Here is a 27,995-nt window from a genome sequence, read left to right as displayed (position 1 = left end):
TGCGAGGCTGCGGGAACGGTGCCGCAGTAGCCGCCTCAGCCGCCGCGGAGCCGCTCGCCGCTGTTCAAGCGTAGCTGAGCCGCGCCCGGAGGCCGGCCGAGGAGGCTGCAGTCGCAGCCAGGAGCCCGCAGCCCCCGCCTCGAGCCCGCCGCCGCCCTCCGAGGGCGCCCCAGGCCGCGCCATGGTGAAGGTGACGTTCAACTCGGCTCTGGCCCAGAAGGAGGCCAAGAAGGACGAGTCCAAGTGCGGCGAGGAGGCACTCATCATCCCCCCCGATGCCGTCGCGGTAGACTGCAAGGTCCGCGGTCCGGGGAGGTCGGGGGAGTGGGCGCTCGGCCCGGCCGGCAGGGGTGCGCGGGGCCGGAGGCGGCTCTGCGCGCTGAGGAGGCTCAGGGCACGGGCGAGGGTCCCCGGGAGAGCCGGGCTGTCTTTCTGGGGTGCTGCTCTTTTTTGTCCGGCCGCAGCTTCTCCTTTGTAAGAAAGTGCGTGTGCAGGAAGCGGTGCCTAACACGGGATCGGGGGCTTGGGAGGCCTGGAGAGAGGGATCGAAGAATTGTGCCGAATTCACGGTCGTTGTGCAGTCGGGGGAATGTGCGTGGGGTCGGAACTGGGTCGTTCCACCTGGAGACCGGCGGCGACGTGCAAAACAACAAAAACAACAACAGAGTTTTGCATTTCCTCCCAGTATAAATGTGCCTAAAATGGCTGACATCATTCCAAGCCTAAACCTCCGTTGCTTCCTACTTTCGTTTCTAGGCTGAACAGCACTTGGACTAAGACCAGCTGCTGCAAGCCTCTTAATTTTAAAAGCATTTTCTTTACCTCCTTTTCCACGGCCCTTCGGTATTGGCAGGTGAACTTCACATTGGGGTCTGGAGAGGGGGCTGAGGAGCGGTTGAGGGGAGAAAGTGAGGTGAAGATCTGTTCAGAATAGGCTTTGGCTATTTTTATAATTAAAACAAATATTCCCCGTAAAGATCAGTAATTACTGTGTAGATGTTAGTGTAAAACCCACGACTGGTTTTTAAATTATATAAGCATATTTATGAGGACCCCTTAACGCTAAGTGAAACTAAACGGGAGAAACTCGTTCACGTCCCTTCTAAAATTCTCCTTTATTTTTACAAAATCCCTCTCTTTAGTCCTAATTAAAAATCAGAAGTGGAACTATAATTGTGCTAACTTTTAGCGGATTACAATAATAATTTATTTAGAATATGATTGTAATTGTCTCAGGAGTTAAAAAGGAAAGCCTCATAGCCTATTTTCTACGAGATCTTTAGGCTGCAAACATTCAATCCTGTAGAAATTAACTGTAAGAAGTTCTTTATGTTGCACAACTTCCTTTTTCCTTAGCATTTTTCTAGATCTGTTATCAGTAGGGTAAACTTAAGTTTTCTAACTTCAAAAAACCCAATAATTGTGTGCAGGTGTGAGTAATAAGTGTTTTTTTTAAAATACGGTTTAATGAAAATTACGGTTGAAAAATATGGCACTAATATACTATTTAAAAATTTGATACTGTAATGTTAATTTGGACGTGCCTGTACTTATTTTTTGGAAATGTTCTAGTTAAAAACAAAACCAAGGGTTGATTTTTAAATGACTGCCTTGCCTTGAAATAGGAACAGTGAGCTAAAAGGATTCCCTAAAAGGATTAAGAGTTTTGGTATCGGTATTGTTTTTCTGAATCCATTGCAAACAGTCTTGGTCTTAAAAGAAAATGTCTGGAATGCACAGAGGATAATTCCAGTAGCAAATTATTATCTTAGCTCTATGTTTACCTAACATTCATTGTACCTAAAATAGATTGTCAAGTGCCCTGTCATAACAATCTCAGATACATATAGAAATTAATCCTATTATATATCTTTTAAAAATCCTGTAAATAAATGTAATTCCTTCCCTTTAAAAAAGAGGGAGAAAGCATCAGATGATGTCACTTCAGAGGGCTTTTCTCTTGATCTGTATTGAAGGAGATTTGGAACTCTGGATAAAAGTCAGAATTAATTTGCTAGGCAGCTGTAAATCTGACTTTTGACATTTTCTGTCATTCCTGAAACATTAACCCCGTTTTCAGATTCTTAGAATTTCTCACAGTTTCACCATACTCAAATTTTGTGGTCACAGCAGCTGTGAAAAAGTAACCATTCGTAGCTCTGTGCATTTTGTTTCTGTTTTCTTAGATCCCATACCCAAATAAAAATACTGGAACTAAGCTCTGAGGGCAGAGTATTCCTTTGTAACCACGCAGCAGTCATGGGTGAATAGGCAGATTAAAAAAAAAAAACAACATTCTTTTTCTAGCTATAAGCTCAAAGACTTCTTTTCTTCAGTGAGTGACAAAATATTGCTCTACATCAAAAGTAGAATCCTAATAATCGGTCACTTAACGGTAAATGAAGACTTTGCTTAATAACAGATATTGTGAAAGAACTTCTGATCGCTTCATCTGCGCTTGGGCTGTGATTACATAATGTGCTGTAGCTCCTTGGGGTGACTTTATGGTAACCACCGAGTTTGCCTGGATTCTGCACAGAATCAGCCTTCGTGTGTTTGCCTGGGGCTTATCCTTGCCTGCCTGGTTGGTTGAGAGAATCAAGTAAAGCTAGTTATGGACCAGAACTCCTGAAGAAGAAATTTTTAGTACCTTTAAACCCTTCTGGACCACAATATCCAAATGATGTTTATTTCTCAAAATGTACACTTTTTCAGGGTCACCTGCCCTGGTGTCAGCTTGGATTCTGGTTTAAAAATGCAGATTCTACTACCTTAGAATCTACCAAAGAATTCTGGTCTCTGTCTACCACCAAGAATGCTGATCACTTCAGTCAGCTGTCTTATGTAACACCCATTCCAGTACTTCAGTGTTGCTCCTGTCTCTTGCTCTTTCTTTAGCTCTTTTCTCATTGCAGGTTGAGAACCCTCTGAAAGCGGTTCCATTGCCCTGTTTTTCAGTCTTGCCTTTCAGTAGCTCTCAACTCCCAACAGTCATGTCTATTGATGATCTCAACTAGCTTGCTATTTACTCTTCTTTTCCTGCATTTTCCCCTTAATTTTGCACCTTCCTCTGCCTGTCCCAACTGGCACAAAGCTCAGAGATACAGAAATAGCAAAGAGTAGGACCTCTGTTGTTTTTTAATAGGTGAACTTGAAATTATATGCATGTTTTGTTACAGGTAGCAATTCATTTATGTTTGTGTCTAAAATTTTTTCCTTTGGAAAGCTGTTATTTATGTGCAAATATCAAAGAAAATACCTAATGGACTGAGTCAGAAGTCCCTGTTTTGTCATTACATAACTGCTTGATCTTGGGCTTAAGTTTTTAGTTTATATGTAAAAATGCGAGGACCACATGGTCTGTAAGGACTCTTCCAGTTTTAAAATTCTCTGAAGCTGTTAGGATTACATAATTATATTTGTCAGGAATTAAATTGTTTTAATTGTGAAAAATAACAGCTACTTCCTCATCCTAACCAGACTGTTCCCTTTCTTCCCCATGTTTATTTAGCATGTTAAATTGTTCTTCGTATTAAGTAGCAGTGGGTCAAAGAGAAAAGAAATGGACCAAGGTATTACGTAATAAAACCAAATTTTTATTTTGGATTACCTCACTTTAGAGCAATAGTTGTTAACACCTCTTTTTTTGTTGTTTTTTTTTTGGTAATGCCTAATTGTGAAACACGTTTCCCAGTATCAGGGCTCAAAAAGCTTAAATTTGGGGGCGCCTGGGTGGCTCAGTCGTTGGGCGTCTGCCTTCAGCTCAGGTCATGGTCCCAGGGTCCTGGGATCAAGCCCCGCGTCGGGCTCCCTGCTGGGCGGGAACCCTGCTTCTCCCTCTCCCACTCCCCCTGCTTTTGTTCCCTCTCTCGCTGTGTCTCTATCAAACAAATAAAATATTTAAAAAAAGCTTAAATTTGCTTCATAGATATCCCTGCAAACTGTACTGCCAAAAAATAGTGTTGCCCTTCCTCGACCCTGCATCATAGTTGTAGACGTAAAAGGTTGAGAAAAGGAAAGTGCTTGCGTAGGAGAGAAGATGGGGCAGGATGGAAGTGGGGAGAAAAGTGCAGGACTACTAACCCAGTTAAGTTCTGAGTTACCCATTAGAGCATGGCTCTTTGACCCTAGTTCTTTGCACTTTCTGGTATTTCCTGTATGCATATATTTATATATATGCTGACTGATGGGTTTGGTAATTTAGCGTTTTGGTGGTGTTTTGGGGGAGGGTTGGGGATAAAGAGGAACACAAAATACACGATGAGGTTTACTGATTTGTGTTGACCTTTAGAGAAGGGATTTGGGAGCTTGGTTCTTTTTATTTTTTTTTTATTTTATTTTATTTTTTTTAAAGATTTTATTTATTTTTTAGAGAGCAAGCGAGCGAGAAACAGCATGAGAGGGGAGAGGGTCAGAGGGAGAAGCAGGCTCCCCGCTGAGCCGGGAGCCCGATGTGGGACTCGATCCCAGGACCCTGGGATCATGACCTGAGCAGAAGGCAGACGCTTAACCATCTGAGCCACCCAGGCTCCCGAGCTTGGTTCTTTTTAAAGTACGCATCATTACCTAGTTGTGTAATTTAGTGTTTGTAAACAGTGGCCAGTAAAAACTTCACAGTTACAGCATTCTGGTTCTCCATGAAGGTATTGATAGCTGAAGTGTGAGGGTTTAGTACTGGGAGATAAATTAATTGACGCCCCCGCCGCTGCTGCATGCCACGTGACTTGGCAGGCCCGGACCCCCGCCCCACCGGTATCCGTGCAGCGGGTTGGCTGCTGCAGAGGGTGGACAAAGGTTGGACGAGGTTACGTGTTCCACATTTGGAGGACAAGTGTCCAGCCTGGGGCTTCACAGTGTCATCTTCAACATTGTTTGGACTAAACAGAAGCCAGTATATTATTAGCAAAATCATAAGCCTGTGAGATGTTGTGGCATTCAGCTCTGCCATGTAAGAGGTTACTAAAGCTTGACTTGCTTTAAAGGGTCATCGAAAAATGTAGTAAGTAGTAATTCTGGGACATTTTATTTCTCTTGTTCTCTTGTTCTGTCTGGGGTGTGTATTTAAAAGGCATTTTTTTTCCAAAAGGAAATACTTTCTGAATTGAGATTATAACTAAAGCAACTTCGACTGCTTTTCATACCATAGTGTCAGTAGAGGAAGATCCAGAAAATATTTGTCTTTTCAAATACAATATTGATGAATTCATCCTCCTAAACTTTTAGGTAAACTTGGCAGTTTTTATTAGAACTTAGACTGAAGGAGTTAAGGACTTGGCCATCAAAGAATTTTTTCAGGCCATACATAACTACTGCCTGTTAAAGGATTTGACAGTTCCGAATTTCTCAATGAGGTGGTTTTTGTCCAAAGGATGTAGAAAATATTAACACTGGAGCTAGTTTTTCCAGAAGCTTATGTATAAAGTTATTCCCTGGCTGTCTTATTTTCTTTGCATAAACCTTAACAGTGAATGTTTTTACAAGGTAGATGGGTGAAAGTTGAAAATTAGAAATTTTATTACAGATATGACCTAAGAACATAATTAAAAAATCATTTAATGTGATTATTCTTTAATTAGTATTTATGATACATCTTCTTAATAGCTTTAAAGATAGCTATAATATAATCCTCTTTTTATATGTTACCAACAATTGAATGAACAAAATTATTTTCAACAGTTGAGATTTCTTTAAAGCTCTTCAATTGATTTGAGGGGAAGAAAGAACCATATGAAGTAATTCTATAATTTTACCATTTGGGGGAAAATCAAGTAAGAATGAATATACACTTTAGAATGTTCAGTGTAGAGTGAACTACACATACTTTGTTCTTAAGTAGAAGAATTTTAATCTTGAGTTATAGAAATGAGGAAATTATTTTTATGATAGGGATATTCTAATTTTTCATTTAATGTTTTATCTTTTAGTATTAATGAGCTTCCAGTAGTAATTATATGACTTAGAGCTAATGTATATGTGTATATGTATCAGAAGAGAAATTAATGTTGAAATAAAATTTGCCTAATTTATAAATACTGAACATTTTGAGTTAAATAGAGAATTTATTTTGGGAAATTGACACTAATTACAGTGTTAGATATGCAATACTTGGAGATTTTAAAATATTTGCATAAACTTGTTGACATAGTTGATTTTCATACTTTAAGAAATTAAGTTTTGATGGGTTTTTGTATATTTGAAAGCTTGTTTTAATGCCAAAATTATTTTTGAAAATTTGTTTTTGCAGAATGTGTTAAGAATAAAGCTTAAATCTTGAATTGTTTTCTCTGCCTTAAATATGATTATCATGTTTAAAATCATTTAAGAAAAAAACCAAAAAGGTAAGTTACATTGTTAAGTAATTCCTTGGATCACTGCAGCATCCAAAAGAAGACCCAGCTTTAGTGCTGGGAAAAATGATTTCTAGAATCAGTCTATGTCTGCATTTCTTAAAATTCATTTTCTCAGCCCACGTTTGTAGTAGTTCTGTTCTGTATACGCTACTCTATATGTTTTTATCTTTCAATTTATAACTTTCTCCTTCAATTCATTTTTTCCTTGCTTTCATCTTAGTGCTAGGAAAAACATTTCCGAAGCAGGCTGTCAGTGTTAGCCAGCCAGGGCAATGCTAGACATCTTTTTTTTTTTTTTTTTTAAAGATTTTATTTATTTATTTGAGAGAATGAGAGACAGAGAGCATGAGAGGGAGGAGGGTCAGAGGGAGAAGCAGACTCCCCGCTGAGCAGGGAGCCCGATGCGGGACTCGATCCCGGGACTCCAGGATCATGACCTGAGCCGAAGGCAGTCGCCCAACCAACTGAGCCACCCAGGCGCCCCAGTGCTAGACATCTTAAGCAGAGATCGCAAACTCCATCCTTCCTGGGCCCAAGCAGAGCTAGTGAAGCTGGGCTTTTTACCTATTAAACAATTTAGAATATTCTTCATTTTCATTAAAAAAAAGGGGGGGGGGACCCAGGGTTGTTTGGTTTTCCAATCTTTAAAGGCAAGCTAGGATCGATCAGGGTTTTTATTTGAAACTTGAGTTTTAAATATTCACAACTAATTTATACAAGAATTTCAAGCAAGGCAAGAATACTGACAGCCTGACGTGGGCCACTGTTTCAGTCTCCTTTACAGTGAAGAGTCCGGTTGGCAAATTATGGCCCATGTGTGCAAATGTGGCCTGCTGCCTGTTTTTGTACAAGGCCCGTGAGCTAAGAATTATCTTTATATTTTTAAATGGTTGGGGAAAATAAACCAGTTTCTCCCTTTTGCCCCACTCTCCTCACTCAATAGAGGGGGGAAAGTTCAGGAAGCAATACTGTCTACTTATTGAGAACTCAAGACTATGCACTTAATACTTCAGGGTTTAAATCCTATCTCTACCACTTACTGTGATATGTGAGGTAAGTTACTTCAACTCTCTGTCTCAGTTTCCCCTTCAGCAAAATGGGGACTATGATAATCTGTAAAAAGTTTATCACCATGCCTGGAATAGCATGAGAGTAAGACTCGATAGATATTAGGGGCACCTGGGTGGCTTAGTCCATTAAACCACTGACTCTCGAGTTGGGCTCAGGTCATGATCTCAGGGCAGTGAGATCAAGCCCTTGTCAGGTGCTGGCCATGGAGCCTGCTTAAGATTTCTCTCCTTTCCTCCTGCCCCATCCCACCACCCTGCTCTCTTTAAAAAAAAAAAAAAAAGAAGAAGAAGAGACTTTAGCTGCTGTTATCACTATTACCGTTACTATTACTTATAACTACAACTGTCACAGGGTTTGGCATCCCTCAGATTGTTAAACAGCCATGTGATGTGAGACCAAATGTAGCATCTTTCTAGTTTTCCTGTTGGCTTTGATTCAGCTTTGCAGATGTCACTTGTTTTAAGTAAACTTATCTTAAAAATTTCTAGAAGTGAAGATTTAAAGATAGAAGTAAAGTTAGTGAAGCAGAGCAGTTCTTAATTTCTGGTTTTTTTATAGACCAGTGCCGCAAACCTAAAGCCACTTTCAGATAGGGTGAGATCCTGCTGGCAAAGGTTAATGTTGTAACCTGTGTCTGGTAACTTGGACAAGTCAGGAAACTTCCCCATGGCTTAGTTCCCTCGTTTGCAAAATAGTCTGGTGGCACCAGCCCTAGAGTATTGTTGGGATGAAATTCCCAGTGCCTGATGGATAGAAACTAGTTAAATGTTAATGCGTTTCCACTATCCCCATCTATTATAATAAAGTCCCATCTTTCCCTCTCATCACTCTAGTTTTGGAATATTACTTCTGTTACTATTATTGTTTATCCCTGTGTTACATAACAATACTGTTGTTAAATCACCCTCTACAAGGTATTCTGGTGAGAATTCCTTCCTGTAACGTAAAACCCTTAGCATGCAGTAGTTGTGTCCTTTTTCATGTAAAAGTGGGTATTTCTCCCATTACATAAAGGATGTTGAGAGAATTTTGTAAATTTAATTTTAGGTTTTACCAAATAATACTTAGTGTTAAAATGCAAATATTCCTGCCCTATCATAGAGGAACCCACTTTTTAAAAATTGTACCATAATTATATACAGTACAATGCAGATTTTGAGTGTACAGTTATATAATTTTAAATATATGCACCTGAATCACAACCCAGTCAAGATAGAACATTGCTATCAACTCAGAAAGTTCTCATGTCCTTTTAGTGTCTATCCTCTTCTCCCCTTAGAGGCAACCACTAATCTAATTTCTATCTTTGAAGATTAATTTGAGGCAGTTGGGTTCACTCTAGCTTCTAGGCTTTCTGCAGAATAAAAAAGGGTGCCCTCTGCGGTTTTGGTGAGCACAGTACAGACTGGATTCTGGCTCTGTTGATCTCCTTGGCCTGGCATCCTTGTACTCAGAACAATCTGCCTAGCCATATATGATGATTTCTAGCTCCGCATTTCTATAAATCAGTGGTTCTCAAACTTTCTGGTCTCAGGACCCCCACTCAGTACTCTTAAAAATTGTTGAGGATCCCAAAGAGCTTTTGATTTATGTAGGTTATTGATATTTACTATATTAGAAATTGACTATTAATTTAAAATAGCAATAATAAACCTATAACATTACCGTAAATGGCATTTTTATAAGTACTAAAATTTTCCAAATAACCAGAAATTTTTAAGAAGAGTAAGGGTAACACTTATTTTTGTAACACTCTACTGAATAGCTTAGTAGAAGACTATTAATAATAGTTGATTCTCACATCAGCTTCTGTGGTCGGCCTGTTGTGTTATCACACATTCAGCTTCTGGGAAAACTTTATACTAGTCAGAGAATGAGAATGAAAAAAGTGTCTTAGTTTTATTATGAGAATACTTTTAACCTTGTATAAGTCCTAAAAGGGTGTCCCTGGACCACATTTGGAAAACTTACACTCTACATACTTGCTTATGCTGCTGTTGTTGGTTTTTGTTTTGTTTGTATTTTTTGCAATTTTAGATCTCACCTACTGGCTTCCTAATATGGAAAGTGAATATTTAGCCTTTTCTATATATTAACATATTACAAACATATTCTGTCTTAAGGTATATAGTAATTTCTGGTTAAATTGATATTCCATACTTTTATTGTAATTGATATAAACATTATTTACACCTGAGTAATGTAGTATAACTTAATAAACTTAAGTTGTTTCTCATACAAAAACTCTTTATTTTCCCTGGATTTAATAATTGTTTCTTGGGCCAGGGAGGGTTGCTTAGTTTTCTGTTTATTGCTAATTCATCCTTAGACTCTGACAGCAGTATTTACAAACTTATTAGATAACTTACCAAGTTTTGTATTTTTCTTGGCAGTATTCCATTTGTCATTCTTCAGTCTTAACCATCCAGACTGGTTGTAATCTAGGCATATTGCTATCCAAATGCCCGATAATAATTATCATCCTGGAATTGAATTGGCTTTGTCTTTATCCTGTGTTGGATCTGCAGTTTTATGAATCTGAGAAAAAGTATCAGATCAATTTTTTTAAAAAACCTTGCATGTCTGAGAATCTTTACTCTGTCCTCAAGTTTAATTGGTAATTGATTTGGGTATAAAATTCTAGGTTAGCTGTAATTTTCTTTCAGCATTTCGATGGCATTACTTCATTATCTTCTGGTCTGATGCCATTCTGATTCCTGGTTCTTTGTACATGACCATTTTTTTCCCCCTGTAGAAGCTTAAGATTTTTTTCTTTATGCTTCTGGCTCTCAAAATTTTATTGATGTAGTTTGTTTGAGGTCATTCATTTCCATTCTCGGGCTTAAAATGTATTTATCTGTTTATCCCTTTATTATTACTCTCTCGAGCTTTCAGGAAGAAGTAAACATGACCATTTAACTGAAAATCAATCATAGGACTTCTAAATATTCTGTCTTCATAGCTTTATAAAGATTTATTGGAATATTTCCTTTCACATTAAAAATGGACTTGGATAATAGCTATTAATGGAAACCATTATTGCCTGCATTATTATTATTGCACTAGGTTTTTTTTTATGTTTATTTATTTAAGTAATCTCTACACCCAGTGTGGGGCTCGAACTCATGACCCTAAGATCAAGAGTCGCATGCCTTTTCCATCTGAGCCCGCCAGGCACCCCATATTAGCACTAGCTTCAAGGTCATACAGGATGGCCTGAAAAGATACATGAAGCATCTTCTGGTGTCCCTCTTTAAAGTACCAAAACTGTCTCCTTCATGAGTTATTTTAGAGACAACTCACTACCAACTTTGTAATTTTGCTTTGTGTCTTTGTTATTCTACTTAGGTTTCATTTTTGTAATTAATATCTTGACTTTTCTATTTATTTTCAAATGCCTATATGCTTATAAGTCTGAGTTATTTTCCTTTGTTGTTTTTGCTTCGTGTGCATATAATTTTATTTTTTTAAGATTTTATTTCTTTATTTGACAGAGAGAGAGCACAAGCAGGGGGAGAGGCAGAGGCAGAGGGAGAAGCAGACTCCCCGCTGAGCAGGGAGCCCGACATGGGGCTCGATCCCAGGACCCTGGAATCATGACCCGAGCCGAAGGCAGCCTCTTAACCGACTGAGCCACCCAGGCGCCCCTAATTTTTTAAACATAATAATAACACTACTGTTGTAATAGTTAACACATAGTGCTTAGCACGAGTGTGGCTCAATTCAGGTCAACTCATAGCAGAACTCAGGCTACATCATTTCTGATTGGATATGAGTATTACCCTATTGTGACATGGTCTCACTTCACTTACTATCAGAGTTAATTTGCATAAGCTATTATTTAGTCAGGTGGTGGACATAATAGCCCATGCTTTTCCTTCCCTAAGATGTACATGGAGTGAGAGGATATTCAGGCCTTACTAGTTCTGAGTTACTACACAAATAATTTTACTTAACTTCTCTGGGTCTCATTATATTTAATCTATAAAACGATGCATTGCACTAAATGTCCTTTCATGGTCCTTCCATAGTAGATCTTTTCTTTCTGAAAACTATACTGATCACATATTCAGAGGCACCCATTTCATGGGCAAACGCTTTATTAGGAATTTAAAAATTACTAAGCATCCCAGCCTTCAAGTAGCACCCATTAGAACTGAGAGAGACCAACCAATTGTGTAGACCAAATTAATCGCAACCAACTTAAATGTCACAAGAACACAATACCCCTGGATCCAAGAGCCTGGGGAGTGGTGAAAAAAGGGAGCAAGATCCAATGACTAGTGACTATGGATTGTGCATGTCATTGGTGCTAGGCATAGGTTCAAAGCACTTTTTACATGTTCAGGATAGACAGATATCTCTGATCTCAAGAACTGGAATTTTGGGTGCCTGGGTGGCTCAGTCGGTTAAGCGACTGCCTTCAGCTCAGGTCATGATCCTGGAGTCCTGGGATTGAGTCCCACGTCGGGCTCCCTGCTCAGCGGGGAGTCTGCTTCTCCCTCTGACCCTCCCCCCTCTCATGTGCTCTCTCTCTCTCTCAGATAAATAAATAAAATCTTTAAAAAAAAAAAAACTGGAATTTTTTCTAGTAGTCATTTTGTCTAACTTTAAAAATTCTAAACTTGGACAGAAAATACCACTTTTCACATTTAAATTATTTTACACTTTTAGAAGAATATACTTGGAATTTTTTATCAAGAGTTCTGCATTTTAAATGGAATTACTCATATTTGAATATGAATGTAATTATCTTGTTGAATGATGTTAAAATCCAGGATTTACACAAAAATGATTCCAGAGCAAGTTTGCTTTTTTTCTCCTCTCTCATCTTGACATTTAATTTTAAAATGAATTATATAGAGTAGAACATTCCTATCACACTTCAAGTTTTAAGAAAACAATTGATATTCTTATTAGTAACAATAGGAACTCATAATTCAGCCAGTGGCAGAAGAAATCTATCTTGACCACTTTATTGCTCTCTCGTAAAGGCTATGATTAACAATAAATAGCAGTTGTATATAATGCTCTTGACTACCCAATACCTTTAGCTCTCACCAATATAAGTTTGAAAATCTGGGGCACCTGGCTGGCTTAGTTGGTAGAGCACGGGACTCTTGATCTCAGGTTCCTGAGTTCAAGCCCCACATTGGGCGTGGAGCCTATTTAAAAAAAAAAAAGGGCAGGAAGAAAATCTCCTGAAATTTCACTTCCTAAAATAGAAAGTTCTCTTCAGTGTAGATTGAGTAAATACCTTGAAGAATAATGGCTATCTTTAAAATATATTTAAAAAAGAATAGAGAATGTTTAAGGTATTCCTATATTAACATTCTGCTTTGTGTTAGATACTCTGCTTGTCCCTGATGATATAAAGTGATTAAATTGTGATCCAGCACAAAAAGCATTTATAGCCAGATTTCTTTTTTTTTTTAGTTCTGACCTATTTTTTTTTTTAACCTAGGCCTGTGCCAATTTTATTTAATGCCAATAATTTGGTTCAGATTTCCTAATTTTTCAGAATAGTTAAATTATTATGCAATGGCTTAAAAATTTCATTTCTTTTTGTTTATTGCAGCTTGTGTGTTGTAGAATTTGTTCACAAAAAAGCACATTAATGAAAAATCTGTTTTGTAGACATTGTATTTACTATTGATTTCTCACTTTTTATTTATTTATTTTTTTTAAGATTTTATTTATTTATTCATGAGAGACAGAGAGAGAGAGAGAGAGGCAGAGGGAGAAGCAGGCTCCCAAGGAGCAGGGAGCCCGATGCGGGACTTGATCTCAGGACCCTGGGATCATGACCTGAGCCGAAGGCAGACGCTTAACCATCTGAGCCACCCAGGCGCCCCTCACTTTTTATTTAATATTATTTTAAGTAATCTACACCCAACGTGGGGCTTGAACCTACAACCCCAGGATGAAGAGTTGCACGCCCCACCAACTGAGCCAGCCAGGCACCCCAGTTTCTCAGTTTTTAACCCTCTCTTTAGTCCAAGTACAAAATAATGCAGTAACTTTATTATCCATATAATGCCAAGCACTTGGAAAACTGCTTCCTTTTTGTGTGCTGGACACAACATTTGTCATGTGGACTTTCTCACCATAGTTGAGATATAGTAGCGATCTTATTTGAAAAGTAAAATGAAAAAGCATAACTCAGATACTGATTTAAATGAACAAGACAAATGTCAACAAATGTTTGATGTCTTTATAGATTTTAGCTTTTTAGCCATAGATCTTGTGTTTTTACATATAGCAGAATATATATTTGATAATCAATGATATTAATAATGAACAGATCGCTGGATCATGTCTTTTTGATGCCTCCATAGTTGGGAAAGAAAGCTAATGTATAAGTCAGGTGGATAGAACATGTACCAACAGTAAATGGATAGCACTGGTATTCTGCATAATAGTAATCTGTTGGGGCCGTTGCCTACATAACTTTTGTGGTTCTAAGAATATAGCTAGGAAAGCATTTTGGAAAAATTTTAAATAGATCTTAAATGATAACCAAGGTTTGTTATTTTAAAATTCTTACTGATACACGAAGTGATTCAATTTCCCTCTCCAGTACTATAAATCTTTTTCAGTTGGCCTTTCCAGGATTCTGTTGTAGATTGCTTTTTATTGGCTTCAAGTGGATACTTGTTTCAGCTTACTTTCTCAGCTAAATCACATGGTGGTGGGATAATGATAACTATCATCTATTGAGCACTTACTGTTTACTGTGTACCAAGCAATGTTTCTCATGTTTTACATGTTCCTACAACAACCCTGTGAGTAGGTGCTATTATTAATCCATGTTTAGGATGACATAATTGAGACAGAGAAGTTAAACTTGTCCACCTTTTTCCCATCCTCCAAAATTCTGACATTTTTCATTTGCTCTCAGTCTTTTCAGTTTGTCTTCTCCTATCTTCTCCAGCTTCTTTAGTATGATTTACTTGGGTCTGAGGGAAAAACTGTCCTGTTGCTCGTAAATTGGGAAAAGAGAGGAATTTGATTTTACTGAAGTATGATTTACATACTGAAAATTCAGCCCTTTTAGGTGTATTATTGTGTTAATTTTGACAAATGTAGTTGTGTAATCATCACAGACAAGATGCAGAATATTTTCCTCACCCCAAATGTTCTTTTTTGATGCCACTTTGTAGTTCTGGCTCTCACTCCATCCCTGTTTTGTCTTTGTGTAGTTTGCCTTTTCCAGAATATAGATGGTATTATAACCAAGTAGCCTTCTGTCATTCTTGCTCTTTTTATCTTTTCTGGGAACTGGGAGTTGTCTGGAAAAGGTGTTGGATTCCTGTAGCTCTTGACCCATGGTTTTCTCTGGGCTCATCCATTTCCACCTCTTCTCTGTCACCACTTTTGGCTAGCTGATGCCATCCATATTCGGATTTGATGTTCGTAAGAGAATGCCTGTTGTGTCATTTAAAGCATTAAGGTTTTTTATTCAGAATATTAATCCAGTCTGAAACTCAGATGTCAAAATCCTTTATACGGGGAATGGTTAGACTGGTTGTTTTATAAAGTTAGGTTCTCAGAAGGAAGTATACCCAGTCATAGCAGGAAATGAAGATGAAAGTTCAAAAGTAAGCAACACAGAAAAGAATTTGGTACATCTGGTCTTCAACTGGGGAGAAAAATTTATGAGGAGTTGAGAAAACTAGAACATTGATTCCCATTTGTAAAAATTTGAATCATTTGGGCAGGGCACTTGGGTGGCTCAGTCGGTTAAGGGTCTGCCTTCGGCTCAGGTCATGATCCCAGGGTCCTGGGATCGAGTCCGCATCGGGCTCCCTGCTCAGCGGGAAACCTGCTTCTGTCTCTGCTGCTGTTTCCCCTGCTTGTGCTCTCTCTCTCTGACAACTAAATAAATAAAAATCTTTAAGAAAAAAAATTTGAATCATTAGATTTTTTTTAATGTTGCCAGCTAATTCTATAATTTGGAAAATAGTATATAGGCCAGACACATCCATGGGCAGCTGGCCTGTGCATCTCCATGTTTATCCATGTTACCAAATGTGTTTTAAAAATGTACGTATTTCAGGGCGCCTGGGTGGCTCAGTCGTTAAGCGACTGCCTTCAGCTCAGGTCATGATCCCAGGGTCCTGGGATCGAACCCTGCATCGGGCTCCCTGCTCTGCGGGAAGCCTGCTTCTCCCTGTCCCAATCCCCCTGCTTGTGTTCCCTCTCTCGCTGTGTCTCTCTCTGTCAAAGAAATCTTAAAAAAAAAAAATTAAAAAGAATAAACCTTGATTTTAAAAAAATGAACATGTTCCTAAATTACTAAATCTGTTTCTGAAGGTTCAGTAGTTCATGCTACTTTGAATTGAATAAATTGTATTGATTCGTTTCTGTATTTGTCTCGTTTTTATACTTAAAGCATTTTTATACTGTCTTCCCCTCCTCCCCTCCCTTCTTTCTCCTTTCCTCTCTCTCTCTCTCTCTCTCATTCTTTGCTAATATAATTTTTAACCCTAAGAGATGTTTTCCTCTTTAATATTCTGATTCCTAAAGCTTTGTGATTGCATTCGCTATAATAATTGCATAATAGTATATCTGAGAGCTTTGGAAGAAATGTGTTTTCATATATCCTATAAAAAAGGCTCAAATAGAAGTGCCTGAGGATGTGAAGTGATTTGTTAGTATAGGAACAGAATCAAAATTATCTGAAAACCCTTGTGTTTTGTCTAAGTTAAGTTGATAATGGAAGCACATTTACTGAAGCCTCTTAGGGAACTGACGGAGGCGACCTAATTCTTAACTAATTGAAGTACCAGAACAGAATTTATCCTTCATTTTGCTTAAAATATAATCGGTTAAGTAATTTTACTTTATCATATGATGATAAGATTGATTTGAACCAGAAATTCGTGCAGTGAGAGAGCAAGAATGCTTCCAAAACCTGTGTCTTTCCATACTACTACTGTAAAGGGGTGGTTATAGGCCAGTGTGTGCGTCAGTGTCTTCATTTATAAACTGGGGTAAAAACTTGAAGTTTTAGGAAGATTAATGAGATGATAATTGTACAGCACCTATGGGAGCTCTTTTACCTTATCAGCATAATTTAAGGTGCACCAGTTTTATTGCGGTGCAAGGGGAGGAAATGTGTCCGTGACTTGTTTTAAATTAGGCCAGGAAAACTCATACACGCTGACAACGAAGCCCTGTTCAAGAGTGATTTTCCTTTTTTGTTGTTGTCCTTTAGTTACGAAATAATCAAGCATACACCATTTGATACGTTTTTTAAAGTCTTAAATATCATATACTGGTAATACCTAACTTGCCTTTTCATTTTGTAATTTGGCATTACGTTTCTGACATCTTAAAATCAACTATGCTAGTTGATTTCATTTTAATTATTATTATATGAACCTATAATACTTTATTCTCCACTTGATGGACATGTAAGTTATTTCTAATTTTTCTCTTATTGACCATTCTGCAGTAATCATTATTGGACCTTTTTCTTTATGTACATGTATAAAACTTTATTTAGGGCTACATTCCTAGAAATGGAATTGCTGGGTCATAGGGGGTGTTTGTGTGTGTGTGTGTGTGTGTGTGTGGAATTAGATACTGCTAAATTGTTCTCCAAGCAGTTGTACCAACTCCTGCCAACTGTATGAAAGTTCTCAATTCCCATTGCTCCACACTTTCCCTAGAACTTGGTATTGTTAGACTTTTCTTGTTGCCTGCTGTAATAGGAACTCGGTTGATTTTTTTTTTTTCCTCCCCTCACTTCCTATATCGAAATATAATTTACACACAATAAAATTCACCCATTCTATGTGTATGACTTGATTGAATTTATGGTAATTGTATAAAGTTGTATATCCCCCACCATCAAGATACGAAACATTTCCATTATCTTAAAAATCTTCCTTATATATCTTCAATCTCCCCTTCACCAGTTCTTGGCCATGGCAGCCACTGAGCTTTTTTGTCACTATATTTGCCTTTTCTGGAATTTCATAAAAATGGAGTCATGTAATAAGTAATTTTTTATGTCGGATTTGTTTCACTTAGCATATTTTTGATACAGTATGAATATACCACAATTTATCCATTCATCATTTAGTGGATATTTGTGTTGTCCCTAGTTTGGGGCTATTATGAATAATGATGGTATGACTAATATATAAATCTTTGACTCAGTTGATTTATTTTTTATTTTTAATTTTTTTAATTTTTTTTTTAAAGATTTTATTTATTTATTTGATAGAGAGAGAAGCAGTGAGAGAGGGAACACAAGCAGGGGGAGTGGGAGAGGGAGAAGCAGGCTTCCCACCGAGCAGGGAGCCCAATGCGGGGCTCAATCCCAGGACCCTGGTATCATGACGTGAGCCGAAGGCAGACGCTTAACGACTGAGCCACCCAGGCGCCCCTCAGTTGATTTTTAATTACTGATCTTCAGCAATCTTGCTGAACTTTACTTTCTCAGATTTTCTAGACAGTGATACCATTTACACATAATGATAGTTTTGCATTCTCCTTTGTAATCTTTATATCTGTTCTTGTGCTTGTCACTTGTGTACTAGGTAGGACCTCTAGTATAATGTTGGATGGAAACAGAGTCCGTTTTAGTGGGCAACCCTCATAATTCCTGACTTGAAAGGTTAATGTTATAAGTCTGAAGTTCCCCCATTAAGTGTGAGGTTTGCTGTAGGTTTTTGATCATTATTACCCTTATTCATATTAGAGTTCCACTTCTTTCCAGTTTGCAAAGAGATTTTTTTTTTAAGATTTTATTTATTTACATGAGAGAGAGAATGAGAGAGAGAGAGAGCACAAGAGTGGGGGAGCGGGAGAGGGAGAAGCAGACTCCCCGCTGAGCAGGGAGCCCGATGTGGGACTTGATCCTGGGACTCCAGGATCATGACCTGAGCCGAAGGCAGTCGCTTAACCAACTGAGCCACCCAGGCGCCCTGCAAAGAGATTTTATTATGAATGGGAGTTGGGAGTTTGTCAAATGCGTATTTGACATATTTTGAGATGGTCATGGGGCTTTTCTTCTTAAATCTTATATATGTGGCCTTTTCTTTAAGCTTACTCTTTCCAGTGTTAATCATTTAAAATACACTTTTAATAAATCACTTAGATTAAAAACTTTTTTGTCTTCAGTATATTTAATGCTTTCTCCATGAGTCAGATTGTAATACGGTATGTCATTGTCTGTCATGAATAGTGTTAATTTTGACTGTAAATTACTTAAGACATGAGCCATGCCTTAATCACATTTGGATTTCCCACTGGATCATGCACCGTATATTGCCAGTAACAGGTCCCTAACAAATGTTGAACTGGGCTACTTAGGGCTGCTGTTCCTTGCTGAATTGCCGCTCTCTGTTGTGTGTTGTGAATTCTTACGTTGCCCCCACCCCTCATTATCGTGCTGGCTGTTGATGTAACTTTTATGGGTCATTAAAAAAAAATAAGTAACCAAGCTTTAAAAACAAATCTAAATTTCATTCACTCATCAAATATTTGTTGAGTGCCAACCAAGTACTAAGCTTGGCTTGGAGCTACCAGTAATGCAAAATAAATAGGAATGGATAGTCCCAAGAACCTTATAGCCTAATAGGGAGAGAGAAAATATGTATGTGAATTATTCTAATGCAAGGAAATGATCACTAGAAATTGAGAAAAAAAGAGATTAGATAGATTTTGGAGCTCTGATAGCTCTTTTAGAAGTAGGAAGTACATGACTGTGGTGCATGGACTTGGGTCTATAATGTGGTCATTTGAAGACTTAGTTTCTGATTCTTAAGCCATGGTTCATAATGTTGAAGTGCCAAACAAATGACCTGTAGATAAGTGAAGCATTTTATAAATTAAATTCTTAGAGAAATTTAATTTTTTAAATTGTCATTGTCCAGAAGTGTGATTTTTGAATGAACATGAGAATTTGAACTCTGTAGCATGGTATATAAACATGAGAATTTGAACTCCGTAGCATGGTATATAAAGGCCCTTTGTGATCTGCCCCAGTTAACACTCCATTTTTATTTCTTGTAGCCTCCCCACATATTGGGCACGCCAGCCATAGCACATGTGGCCCTTGGAGATGTCATGCATTCTGGTTCCATGATTTTATTCATTCTTTGCCTTCAGTATAATGCCCTTTAACTCTCTCTTCTGTGTGGGTAATGAGCATTTGTCCTTCAACATTCCACTCTAGTATTTTCTCCTCTGGGAGACCTACTCCAAACACTATCCCTTTTTCTGTGCTCTACATTCTTCTGTTAAGAGTCCATATCATGTTCATGTTCTCTTTGTGTATTTATTTTCCAGGCTGATCTGAATGATCTCTTTCTTGGCAGGGGCTGTATACCAGTGCCTAGCACAGCTCTTGGCACATAGTAGACATTTTATAATTTGTTCTTGAAATTTGCTGACCAGTTAAAAATGACATATTAAAAGGCCTGGAAACTTGCATCAATTTGACAGTTGGGGCTGCATATTTTTTTTTTTTTTTATAAGTGTCTGCCCATGGTCTTTGGATATTCATTTATGTGCTACTAGAGAAGGGAGTCTGCCAAACAGGGTGGGTGTTGTACGCACATTTGACTGTCTTAGCAGCTGATACCAAATGTTTGGAAATGACTGTTTCCATCTGTCATATCCATCCCCCCCACCCTGCCTCCACCCTAAAATTAATTATGCTAGGAACTGTTTCTTATCTCCTTAGGTATTTATATCAGACAAGGGCTCAAGCAAAATACTAGACTTTAATAATTCAAGTTTCATACTACTACGACTTTATGACTCCATGGAATTCTTGTAACTTTGTTTAAAGATGGAATATCTTAGATGACTTGATAAATTACTTTGGCTTATTCTTTTTACATACTGCTTTGTAGTACCTTTGTCTTAAGTACGTGTACAGTACATTGGCAAGATCACCTACTACAGCAAAGTGTAAATGCCCTCACAGTGTCTGATCCGATCATTAAGTTAAAAGGCATTTGTTCTACAGTATTAAATTCTATGTTTAAAACCTCAGTTAACCTAGTCGCACACTGTCTAGCTCTAAAGTGTTCTTGGCTGTTTGGGACATCTGGGATTGGGCTTTTTCTCAGTAGTATCAAGTTGAAATTCCTCATCTTAGCATTGAAAACGTAACCTTAGCTTTCATTCTTTCTTAACTGTATTCTTGCTTCGACCATATCCAGCATTGTTGATACAAGTTTTCTTCCTTTTTATTTATATCCTATTTATCTGTAGAGGTGTGGATCAAATCTACTTGATCTTAGTCAAAAGGCCGAGAAGCGATTCTCCCTTAATACATCCTATATTGAGTTTTCCAAGCAAAGATCAGAGTCCTATACTCGAGAGGCTGTACATACATACTACTAACTAGAACATCTTTTATTACGTTGTTTTCAAGTCAATTGGAGCCTTTCTTTTGCTGTCTGTACAATATATCTTGAGCCATGAGTTAGATAACAGGAGCAGCTAATCTCATTTGTCAGCTCTTTGATGTGATACTGGGTACAAATCAGAAATGAGATGTAAATCTGAAGTGACAGAGTAGTGTGAGTTAGAAGGGCAATGGGAGTATTTAAAGGACTGAATATTGTGACCCCATTTGACATTCTAAGGCTAAATTATTTCCTGGAGTGGATCAAAATCAAAATTCTAACTAATTGTATGTCTCTTGACTTTACAAGGTTTTTTTCCTGTTTAATCTTTCCTCATTTTTCTATTGCTTCTATCTTAAAAATGAAGACCTTTGTCAAACTGGGATGTGTTTTTTAGGGTTGGGCAGTAAAATTATAGGATTATTTCAAGACTCCAATTGTTTAAAGAATTTGTTTCATATTATTTGTTCTGTCCCTTATTTTCCTGTTACTTTTTCTTGTGTATTGTTAGGAGTGGTTTGATACCTGCTATGAAATAATGAACTACCTGTAGCAGGCTAATAACATAATTTTATAATATGATGTAATATACACTGAGGTTGTATATAAGGCTCAGCACCGTAATACTGCCTGACAAAGTTGTGTTGTGGCCTTTTCTGAATTTTTAAATGTTAGGAGATATCTTAATCACCAAAGTTGTGCACAGAAAATAGAAATTATGTAGTATGTTATTGTTCTGGGGGTATGAGTAGCAAAGGTGTTGAGAGAAGAAGGCAAAACTCTCCTAAGAGATTGATGGCTCAGCTCAAGAGACATTGTGGTGAATGCTGGCACCACCATTTAATAATTGCTGGGTTAATTTTGATTAGAGACCTGAGTCCATTGGTCTTTATTATCTTTGTTTATAAAATGATAATCCTTTTTAGGCTTCTTTGAATCCTGACCTTTCTGTGGTTCTGACGGGAGATACAATATTGACCGTTGTTGGGTCTTTTTTCATATTTTAGGACCCAGATGAAGTGGTACCAGTTGGCCAAAGAAGAGCCTGGTGTTGGTGCATGTGCTTTGGACTAGCATTTATGCTTGCAGGTGTCATTCTAGGAGGAGCATACCTGTACAAATATTTTGCACTTCAAGTAAGTAGAAAAATGCTAAGGACTTTTTGGCCCTTTCCTTCATGCATATTAGAAAATTGGCCCAAATTTGTTCTAAGCCTGCATTTTTTGTCCGTGGCCTTTGGCCAGGGTGGTGGTCCTATTTTAAAGTTGTGTTTAAAAATCTGAACATAAGTTTGCTGAGCCTTTTGGACAGCACTAAAAGCAGAATAATGTCATTTTGAAATGTTGCTGACTAAAGAGGATGGATTATTGGATGATTTTTCAAAATTGACTAACCTTCATTTTCCTACTCTAACAAGTAGCTAAGTTAACAGTATTATTAATTGGCCAATTGAATAAATAACATCAGGCAACATCAGATGTTGTCATATTGATGGCCTCTTAACTTGATAGCCAGTTTGGACTCATCTACAATTTGCCTTTACTCCTGGACACTGAGTTCACTGGCACCATGTCTCTCTGCCTCTTTCCCAAGCCTTTGGTTTCTCTTTAAGGATTGTGTAACTTCAGCAGTGATGTTGAAGTAATTTGGGATGAACGTCATTTTATAACTTAAGAGTGTTTAATAGTAATCCATAATCCCAGTGGGCTAAGATGGATTTTTTTCTGATGAAAATCATGATTTATGATCTCTGTTTTGTGATAATACTTCTCTTGACAATAATTTAGTAGTAGGTTTATTATTTTTTTAACATTTTAAAATTTGGAGAAACTGTTGACAAATAGATTTTATTAAAATAATGAAATATTGTCAGAGGAAATATACATTTCATGCTCATTTGCATGTTGATAGACATTACTGAAATACTAGTCATCATTTTTAAAAAAAAAAAATATATTTATTTGAGAGAGAGAGAGAGTATGAGCAGGGGAAGGGGCAGAGGGAGAAGCTGACTCCCTGCAGAGCAGGGAGCCTGGCACGGGACTCAATCCCAGGACCCTGAGATCATGACCTGAGCCTAAGGCAGACGTCCAACTGACTAAGCCAACCAGGCGCCCCACTAGTCATCTTTTTTAATGCAGTTTTTTTTACAAGAAATGTATTTGATATATAAAAACAATTTGTAATTCCACCATCCAGAAATAATATCTTTGCCTTAATGTTTTGTTATATACTAGTAGCCCTTATGTATGCTTTTAAAAAACAATCTTTATTATGGTTGCTGTAATCTGCTGTTTTCCACTTGATTGTAATATATTTAAAGGAAAAAATCACAACTAGTATTCCTGTAAAAATTACAGAAAAACTCTCCCTTTTTTGGCTAACAAGAGAAAAATCATTTAATCAGTGAACCATATCAAAAAGTCTTAAAAGCATCTTTCAGAAAAAAACATTATTCATTTCTGAATATATTCTTTTATAAAAATAATGCCTACAGGTATTTCTTCAGATTTACTTGTCACCAGATGAATAATTGCTTTAAATGCTATTTTTGTCGACTGTAAAAAGTAAAGGAAAAAATGAGCTGTTTTTCTCTTTCTGAAACCATTTTTTCAAAATACTTCAAAACCCCATCTTAAGGAATATGTTAACTCTGTAATTAAACTGTCTGATTTGTCATCTAAAAGTAAGAGTTTGCAAGCAAAATGCTATTTAGATAGCAGTGGCAGCTTAAGTAATGCTTACATTTAAGAACCTGTCTCCCACTGAATTGCTGAAATAGTGTTTAAACTCTCTATAGCCTGATGACGTGTACTACTGTGGAATAAAGTATATCAAAGATGATGTCATCTTAAACGAGCCTTCTGCAGATGCCCCGGCTGCTCGCTACCAGACAATTGAGGAAAATATTAAGATCTTTGAGGAAGAAGAGGTTGAATTCATCAGTGTACCTGTCCCAGAATTTGCAGATAGTGATCCTGCCAACATTGTTCATGACTTTAACAAGGTGAGCCAGGTGCCTGGAACTGTAAAAAGAAAAAAAAATGCAACTTCTTTAATTGAAGCTTTTTACATTTTTAATTTCAGTATTTGCTGATTTCTTCTGCCTTATAAACTGTCCAGCATTTGATTGGGCTCACCTTCTGGCTTCTGTTCCTTTGCTAGTAAATCGGTACTATTTCTTACATGCCCTGTGTTCTTAGATAAGAGGTGATTCATGGTCCTATTTCTGTGTGGCTTTTTCATTCTGCATCATTTCGTTAATCAGTTTTTAAGTTCTCATTCTACATTTCCCTCTAGGATTCAATATTGTTATGCAAGGCAGGAAAGATGAAGTGAGAAAATAGTGACTGTCACAAATCCTCCACCTACTTCCAAAATTTTACCATATTTTCTTAATTTCTTTTTCTCCTATTTGACACTTGACCCCTGCATACTTGAACTGTTGTCTCTTCTACGTAACTCCTATATCACTATTACATCTAAGAAAATGAACATGATAATATAGTATTATTTAATATCTAGTTGATATTTAAATCGCCCCAATAATTTTTGTCCTAAGAATGTTTTGTTTTCTTAAGCCAGGATTCTGAAATTAGAAGTTTACATATTATCTGTGTATTTTGCACCTGTATGTAAGTTGGCCAGTTGGAACATTCGGGCATATCACTGAAGTTAGCTTTGCAAGTATTTCATGCCTGATAAATACATCTGATGAATGTTTATAAAGTAGTTTAAAAAATTATGTACTTCAAGATAATAAGCCTATCCAAAGCAAATAGTAGGGAATAACTAACACTGAGCTCTTAGAAATCTAAGTGTTTACATGGTTTGATTTAACTCATTTTAATCCTCAAAGCCATCCTATGAGACAGTCTTTCTCTAACCATAGTCTCCCATCTGAACCACAAGAACACAGAAAATCATTTAATTGACTGTTATTTCAGTTTTTCTAAGGATGGTAGTAACTAGTACCATTCTAGATGCATAGGAGAGAAATTAAATTTTTACATGGATGGATATGTTGGAGGGTGTTAGGGCTTAAAAGTGAGAGAACGGACTATCTCAATCAGATGGAAGACTATTTGCATTTTATTTTAATAGTTTATTGATAATCATTTATAGAAGCAAACCCCTGATAAGAATTTTGTTTACTAGCAGCAGTAATTTTTCCTCTCATTACTACCTTCTGTTCCTATCCCACCAAATACTTCATTTGTTAAATGCAAGTGATAGACATATTCTGAAGCCAACCCATTTTAATTGTACAAACTATTCTTAAAACTGCAGGTGCTGCCTGTGTTACAAATATTAATCTAATGAAAATGTATCTTTCTCTTTCTAGAAACTCACAGCCTATTTAGATCTTAATCTGGATAAGTGCTATGTGATTCCACTGAACACTTCCATTGTTATGCCACCAAGAAACCTGCTGGAGTTACTTATTAACATAAAGGTATAAGATGTTCAAATATTTTATTTTTTTTAAAGATTTTATTTATTCATGAGAGACAGAGGCAGAGGAAGAAGCAGGCTCCCTGCGGAGCAGAGAGCCCGATGTGGGGCTCGATCCCAGGACCCTGGGATCATGACCTGAGCCGAAGGCAGACGCTTAACGACTGAGCCATCCAGGTGTCCTGATGTTCAAATATTTTAAAGATTTTATTTATTTGACACAGAGAGCGCACAAGCAAGGGAAGCAGCAGGCGGAGGGGGAGAGGGAGAAGCAGGCTTCCCACTGAGCAGAGATCCCAGGACCCTGGGGTCATGACCTGAGCCGAAGGCAGATGCTTAACCGACTGAGCCACCCAGGCACCCCTTTTCAAATATTTCTTACTAATAATGCTGCTGCTAAAGCATCTTAGAATTCCTAGTTGAGATATTAGCCCTTTAAGTGCCCACCTTACTGGAAATATAGCCAAGAGTTTTATAAAGAGGAATTAAGACCCGTGGTTTTGGGTTTTTTCCTTATTTTATATTTTGAAATAAAATATACAATCTCTTAAATTAGTATCTAAGTTTTCCTAACAGGCCTGATAATAAATAGTAGGCTTTCAAGAAATAAGATCTGTGTTGCAAACCATTCAACTCATGGATTGTATGTAAACAGATGGGCCTGACTGTACTGCAATACAATTTTATTAATGGAAACAGATGTTGGGCAGTAGTTTGCCAACCTCTGTTCCATGCCTTTCCTCATCTGTTCAGTGTATGCTTTGAGGTATTCATATAATATATCTTCCAAATGTAGGCTGGAACCTATTTGCCTCAGTCCTATCTGATTCACGAACACATGGTTATCACTGATCGCATTGAAAACGTCGATCACCTGGGTTTCTTTATTTACCGACTGTGCCATGACAAGGAAACTTACAAACTGCAACGCAGAGAAACCATCAGAGGTAATACTTTTTACCATTAAAATCATGGCAGAAAAGTTTGTTGTTTCACTTCATTGTATTGAACTAGATTTATATGTAAGCCGGTATTGTTCTCAATATGCTTGCCACGAGTAAGAAAGTAAAACCATACTGTATCACTATGTAGTATTTCTAGATTTCCAGAGAATCCTCTAAATTTCTAAATCCACTCTTTTCAGATAGAGAGAATTAGGTGAATGTGAAGTGTCAATGCCCTGAGATGCTGTTACCTTACTTTGCATGTAGTCACCCAGTCCAGCCTTCCATCCCACCACTTTGGTTCAGTCACACTGTGCAAGAGTTGTTCTTGTACAGACGGTCTCTAGAGAAGCTCTGCAGGTGTGTGCTCAGGGGCCTGGGTTCTAAACAGAGAGTTTGCCTTTTGGATCACATTGAAGACAGTCGGAGTCAGGGTAATTAGCAGGGGATTTGGCTGAAGAATTGAGAGCATTGACATAAGTAGTGTAGCTTTGCCAAATCATTTAACCTTTTTGTTTTTTACCTGAAAAACAAGAATGACAGTATCTCCCCATTTCCTTTCATTTCCTTTATAGTTGATCTTTTTTTTTAAAAAAAAAAAGCCAGACTTACACATATAATGCAATTCACCCTCTTTAGTGTGCAGTTCTGAGTTTCAACAAATTACCATCACAGTCAAGATAGAAATATTTCCAGTACCTTCAAGGTCATAAATTTATATGTGGCATTATTATTGGTTACTAAGATCTGTTAAGATACTTAGTTTAGACAAAAGAGAAAAATTATCTTCTCCAGTGTTAAAAAATCCCAACTATAGAAGTTCATGGAATATAGAGTAAAATATTTTTATATGTATTAATAATAACTATGATGATAAGTATGAATTATTAAAGAACCAGAAATTTAAAAAATTTTCCCTCCCAAACAGGTATTCAGAAACGTGAAGTCAGCAATTGTGTTACAATTCGGCATTTTGAAAACAAATTTGCTGTGGAAACTGTAATTTGTCCTTGAACAGTCAAGAAAAACATTACGGGAGAAAAATTTAATATTGCAGCATAACCCCACCCTTTGTATTTTGTGCAGTGATTATTTTTTAAGATCTTCTTTCATGTAAGTAGCAAACAGGGCTTCACTCTCTTTTCATCTCATTAATTCAATTAAAACCATTACCTTTTAAAAATCTTTTCTTCTTTCCAAGTGTGGTGTCTTTTATCTTGAATTAGTAGTTGTATGAAGTCATAGATAATGATACACTTCACCATAGATCTTATGTGTTAGGATGAATTTAAATTTCTTTAAATCATTTATCCAGATTTTTACATTTGAATTATGCATTTTCCAGAGGAGGGGTTATCTAAAGAATAATCATATATATGCATACGTAAAAATGGACCACAGTGACTTACTAGTAGTTGTTAGCTGCCCTGCTACTTAGTTTGTTAGAGCATTTGAGTACACATTTTAATTTTCCTCTAATTAAAATGTGCAGTATTTTCAGTCATATTTAACTATTTAGAGTATGATTTCCACCTTGATGTTTTAATATCCTAGACATCTGCTGTAATAATATTTTAGAAAATGTTTGGAATTGAAGAAATAACTTGTGTTACTAATTTGTATAACCCATATCTGTGCAATGGAATATAAATATCACAAAGTTGTTTGACTAAAGGACTGTGTGTTGTTTTTCCCATATAACAAAACCAAAGAGTTATTTGGTTCTTTATATCTTAAGATAAGCCATGTAAAAAAAGTATTTCTTAAAAATTCAGTTCACTATATGCAGTGGGTAAAAT

The 27,995-nt window shown here is 37.2% G+C and overlaps 1 protein-coding gene across 1 annotated transcript; it reads left to right on the top strand.

Moving 5' to 3' along the window:
* Window positions 1-27,870, top strand: ITM2B (integral membrane protein 2B). Its single transcript, XM_006740639.3, has 6 exons — window positions 1-298; window positions 21,805-21,933; window positions 23,598-23,804; window positions 25,143-25,253; window positions 26,049-26,199; window positions 27,125-27,870. Exons 1-6 carry the CDS (start codon window positions 182-184, stop codon window positions 27,208-27,210), a joined length of 801 nt encoding a protein of 266 aa, XP_006740702.1. The 5' UTR covers window positions 1-181; the 3' UTR covers window positions 27,211-27,870.
* Window positions 27,871-27,995: the final 125 nt, after the last annotated feature.

Source organism: Leptonychotes weddellii, chromosome 3, assembly GCF_054177405.1.
Source record: "Leptonychotes weddellii isolate Sample4059 chromosome 3, ASM5417740v2, whole genome shotgun sequence".
Lineage (NCBI taxonomy): Eukaryota > Metazoa > Chordata > Mammalia > Carnivora > Phocidae > Leptonychotes > Leptonychotes weddellii.
The sequence above is the reverse complement of the archived record's forward strand: the minus strand, read 5'-3'. Positions and strand labels throughout refer to the sequence as shown.